General features: G+C 33.3%; 1 protein-coding gene across 1 annotated transcript; it reads right to left on the reverse strand.

The window, feature by feature from the left end:
- Positions 1 to 4,699: 4,699 nt before the first annotated feature.
- Positions 4,700 to 5,329, reverse strand: LOC137931966 (uncharacterized). Its single transcript, XM_068775481.1, has one exon. The coding sequence runs from the start codon at positions 5,327 to 5,329 to the stop codon at positions 4,700 to 4,702; it is 630 nt and encodes a 209-aa protein (XP_068631582.1).
- Positions 5,330 to 5,701: the final 372 nt, after the last annotated feature.

Here is a 5,701-nt window from a genome sequence, read left to right on the forward strand (position 1 = left end):
AACATATTAAACTCAAACGGGCTAAATAAATCAAAGTAATATTTACTCATTTGAAACTTCAAATCGGCTATAAACGTATACACGGGTGTAATAATTTCCATTAGGCTTTCAGTTTAAATTTTGAGCAATAATGAATGCGCATTTAACAGCACGTACTAAAAGTACTTATAATGTTTTAAATTCTAAAAAGGAAAAGACAACATAATTCCACATCGACAATTAGATAAAGAGTTAATGAACTTTGCATCAGAAGGATAATTCCGTTATCTCTTTCGACGCTAACGGGATTACCATCTTTATTACGTTCAATTTTGAGAATAGAGTTGTCAATTGTAAAAATATCGACACCTTATGACATTTTATTATTTGTAATTACTTTGGTCGGGAAGCTTCCCAACTAGCAAAAATACTGAATTAACAAGACATGTTAATATAAAATTAAATAAATTTAAATTTGTTATAAAATTATCGCGCCGATTTCTTATAGTTCATTGTACATACATTAACAACAGAAACTATTTTTGGAGTCTTTACCGACGCAAAAGTATGAGTAATTTGTCATCTACAAATAGATAATATCGATTCAGAAATAAGAAGATGCGTAGACGAAAATTACCTTAACCCAGCGGGTTGGCAAATTATAATGCCAGCGGCAACGGCGCGTAACGTTGGAGTTTTGAAGACGAGAATACGGAAAAACAAGCGTAGCGTAGGACATCACTCCAAGAGGTGAACAAACGACCTAGTTAGGGTCTGCGGAAGACGCTTGATACAAGCCGCTTGTTACCGATCTTATTAGAAATACACGAGGCGGCCTGTGTTTATCACTGGACATCCCACAGTTGAAATGATGATGATAATTCAGATAACATTTACCTTACGATTTTAAAGATGTAATCGCAATTGAATATCGGTATCATAGAATGATATGAATCGATTCAACGGTATAGAGGCATGTAGAAACAAATTTCAAAGCAAATTTTAACGCCACAATGTTACAGCAATACGATAAAATTTATTTGAACTTACGTTATCGTTTTCACATAACGCGTAGCACTTTCGTCGCACTTCAGCGTGATAACAAAAGCCACCCACCCTCTTCAACAGTTAATCCACTGTAAAGACTCGATAAAATCCTTGTTACATACTCACTTTTATTCAATAACGTCATATCCCCTTTGCTCAGCCGTATCTTCGAGTCCATTACCCAATTACGTGTAATAACGCTGCGTACAGCATATTAGTAACGAATGCAGACACCTGTCGCCTAATATCATTAGCCGCCCTCTTTATCGCCGACACAACGGCTCCTGTGTATGGTGTCAACTGGCGTAACATAGCCGAGTATATCCCAGGCGTGTCGAAGATTAATTGGCAGGAAAAGTACGAAGAAAAGGTAACTTATATTCGTATTAAAATCTATATTCCTTACAAAAACTCCCGTTTTTAGATGGTGTGTAACAGTCAATCAATTATTTATAGAAAGATATAAAGAAAAAGCGGTGACAAAAAAGAGAATGGGCTACTTGTTCCCGGGAATTTTTGATAATCACTCAAAATACTGTTGTGGTATACGTACCACGTCATAACACCGATAACGTAGTGACACATCTATGAGCGCTAAAGTTTGGCTATAAAATTGCTTTTATTTTTCGAGCCATTTTGTCTTTTTTATTTCATTATTAAATATTTTTTAAACATTATTTAAAGGTCTCTCTTGTGTTTTAGTGATCTTATGATCGGACGCAGTAAAACATTCCAGCTATAACCGGCAGCGAACTTGAAAAGTTATAGATATAATCAATCATTTTTCGTTCGATATTCATTAATATTTGTCAATAGAATAACACCTTTTCGTAACTATCCAAATACAAAAGAATGTCAAAAAAACTTAATTTATTAAATGTTCCCAGTTCTTTATTGAATCGTTAACGTACGTTTTTGCGTAGCTAGAGTCTCAAATAACAAAAGAAATTGTATTCAAAAGAAATCACACTTTCGACGTATGTATTATGTATATACGTGTGACCTTAATGGTTTGTAACCAAGTCATGTAAGAAAGGTCTAAGCTTAGTTTATATTAAAATAACATTGATGTCTTATTTAGATGTTTTAGACTAGAACGAGAACTTGAATTCGAACTCTGCGTTGTCTAACCTACATAATAAATACTTGTGGCTTAGGTAAACAGTACATACAATAGGTTTTTTTTAATCATTCATGAAAACCAAAAAAAGGTCACGTATATTTCACATGAATTTAAAACGTAAATACACGATTCGAAGATCGCAAAAAAAATCAACGTGGGACGTTAAAAATTACATATGTTTTAAAACAATACTTATAGAAAGCATTTATCAATGTAACAATATATCTTTTATAATATCAGCATATATTAATTACTAATGAAATACGTCAAGAAAAATATTAGCCGCCTAAAATAAAGCCTTGCAGTTTTACACAAACGAAAATGCTTAATAACGGAAACAGTAGTAGTACAATTTTTTTAAACTAATTACAATCTTTGAGAACTTTCTATATATAACATGTTTTACCTTCTAGGCCACCGCGAAACGAACGAACGAAACGCTTCTTACCAGTCTCGTCTATATTTCTGCATCTATTGGAGAGGCCTATGTCTAGCAATGGACGTTCTAGGTTTGAAACGACGATGATAACGCTGACCTTCTACTAGTGTCATTTCTACAATTGCTTAAGTTTACTTTAATAAATTCATAGAAAGGAACAAGGTTTCTGTATATTACGATAAACATAAAACTACAGAATAACTTAAGTATTTTTATAGAAAAAAGAAGATGTATAATAAATTAATTTAATCTATAACTAAAGATGCAGCTTAAACATATAATATTCCATCAAAAAGTGATTTCTAGATATATACTTCCTAGAGATATAAACATAAATTTAATTTATTTACTTTCTCGTTTGTTAAATTATAAATATTTTCCAATAAAAAGTGAAAGCGATTTTATATTATATATAAAATATACTTTATATAAACCTTATAAATTTATTATAATCTATGTTTCAAGGTATATATAATATACCTTGAAATCACTTTTTGATGGAAAATATTTACAACGTAATTTTGACGAAATCAAACACACGTCAAATAAAATAATTTAAATTTATGTTTACAGGTAAGTATTTAATTGAAGTTAAATAACATACTACTGAACGAAATGTACTGCGTATGTATAAATATGTAAAATGTGTACCTCCCACAAGAATAAAGTTCACCGACGTGAGAACAAGAATTGCTCTTCTGAAGTGCCAGTGGTACGCAGAGGACGCTGCTACCCATCCTCTGGAAACTTGTTTGTGAACAATGGCAATCCCATATGATTAATGCACAAAGTGTGATTTATATAAGATTGTATATCAAGAACCCAACTCGCGACCTGCGATTGAAAATCTCAGTCATCTACCGCAAGGCTACCACTGCTCGTATAAAATAAGACAGATATTGTACTAAGTTATAATAAAGAAAATATCAGATGTTACTCTTACCATGTTTGTCAAATTTCTTTCGAGTAAAACAAAAGCTTGTTAACTTACAGAAGGGAAATAATGTAAAATAAAAGAAACGAATATACAACAAAAATATTTATTCAATCTCTTGAATTCCTAAAACAATACATTCTATTTACAAATAACTACTAATACTAACCGTCAGAACTGGGGTACGATAAATTATTACAACAATTTACTTATATGACTTATCATAATTATTATTTGATAAGTTGGTATACGAGTACGTTGGCGGTGGTTGCTCTTTCAACGGACAGTCCTCCCACAGCCACCATACCGTAACTAAAACTTCTAAATTAATTAAAACCAGAGATATTACCGGTATTGTCAATTTACTTATCAATGTTTTGATTCCACCCTTAGCGACCAAAAGAGGTCTTATGACACCGTTGATTACAAGGTCTTTAATTCCCTTCACCTCGAGGCTTTGCGGAGAACTTCCAAGTAATGCTAAAACTAAATCCATTAGCCCGGTGGCTTTGGTCGATACCTTAGTCGTTATAGGCGCGAGAAGACTTGTGAGATCAAAGCTTGGAAACGGAACTTTAGAAATCGGCTGTGCTGGTAGGATATCCTTATTTTCTGGTGCAACATATGATGGCGATGGTGGTGGATAACTTGGAGCATCTTGATATTCGTAAGTCGAAGGTCTATGATAAAGAGCATAAGGCGAACTATTTGCTTGGTCAGCACGAGCATTGTCTTCTTTGCTGTGCATTTTTATTACATTTCGCTCGTTAGTTCCTTCAACTGTGTTGTTTAACAACGCACTTCTGCTCAACAAATTTAAATCATCTTCTGAATGTGATTTCCGTTGTGATAGAATTTGTGGCATACTCTGCTGTTCCACAAAGCTTCTTCTCAAAGGTACGTAATGCATACCTGTAAATGGCTCAACGTGTGGTACTTGACGAACTTCAAAATATGGTTGGATCATTACCGCATTTCCCATTACACGGTAATTACAAAAATGCGAAGAAAACATCACAAAGTGTAATAAATATATTAACGGCTTCATGTTTGAGAATCAAATGTTCATAAGATTCGACACGATTATTTAAAATACCTGGAAAGTGATTGCGTAATAAAAAAAATGCAGACAATGCAATGGTCAGACACACTTTTCTTATACGTAAACATTTAAACATCAGCTAATGTCGACTCCGGTACTGCAATCCATTGACATACATTCCGCGACCTTGTCACCCGCTAATGCGCTGAGTATACTTTTAGCAAACGAACTATCTTCCTCTATGTCATCTATTAAGGAAAATGCGAACGCTGTACCAATATTACTAGTCCAACCCGCCACTGATGACTTCTGAATCACACAAGCGAATCTTTGCGAACAATCCTTTATTATTCTCGATTCCATTCCCTTTTTTCTTTTCTTCTTGAAATATTTTATTAATTTCGTTATGAGCGGCCACAGTAATAGTGCTTTTAAACCCAATTTGGCAATAACCATTACTATTATCGGCAACAATAACAATTTCCCTCCTAATAACTTCACTAACATTATTATTGCAGCAGATAACATTATTTTGGCCGCACTGGATAGAATACTCGCGAATGACGCGAGCGAATCTGATTTTGGGCACGAAGTATAGTAGCCAGTATCATATGTTTTTCTAATATCGGGATAATAATTTGATGAACCCGTGAATAAATCCAAGAACGGAAACGAATTCGTGTTTGGGGGCGACATAGTACTTAGCGCATGTTCTTGCGCCCCAACTTGCGACACAACAAAAATGACAACAATACTGAAGAACATCACTAAAAAAACTGTTACGCCTCACTATCCACCTTTCGTTTAAAACCTCCGCCGTAAAATTTTGATTTATTCTTTAACCACGCGGGGATGAGAAATTATTTGGGTATAACGGTACCGTTGAAAAAGAGAGTCAAGGTCATGTTAAATTAAAAAAAAGTATTAGTAAAGAGAAATACTTTATGTTGTAGATTAATTATAGCACAATATTTTTTTAATTATTACAGATTAAAAAATACAATTAATATATCTTTCTGTTTTATGTATATCTGTATGTAAGTAATGGCGGGAAAATTTTTGTCAAATTTTTAATTTTTTACTTTTTAGACTACTTACTAGTTAGTGTATTTTCAAATTAGCAATTTAATAAAGATT

The sequence above is a fragment of the Battus philenor genome, unplaced genomic scaffold (genome assembly GCF_028537555.1).
Source record: "Battus philenor isolate CCGP_79_NKW_IND1 unplaced genomic scaffold, ilBatPhil1.0.hap1 SCAF_9, whole genome shotgun sequence".
Lineage (NCBI taxonomy): Eukaryota > Metazoa > Arthropoda > Insecta > Lepidoptera > Papilionidae > Battus > Battus philenor.

Coding starts and splice junctions, on each gene's coding strand:
- LOC137931966 (XM_068775481.1), bottom strand. CDS start 5,329: ATGTTCTTCAGTATTGTTGTCATTTTTGTTGTGTCGCAAGTTGGGGCG.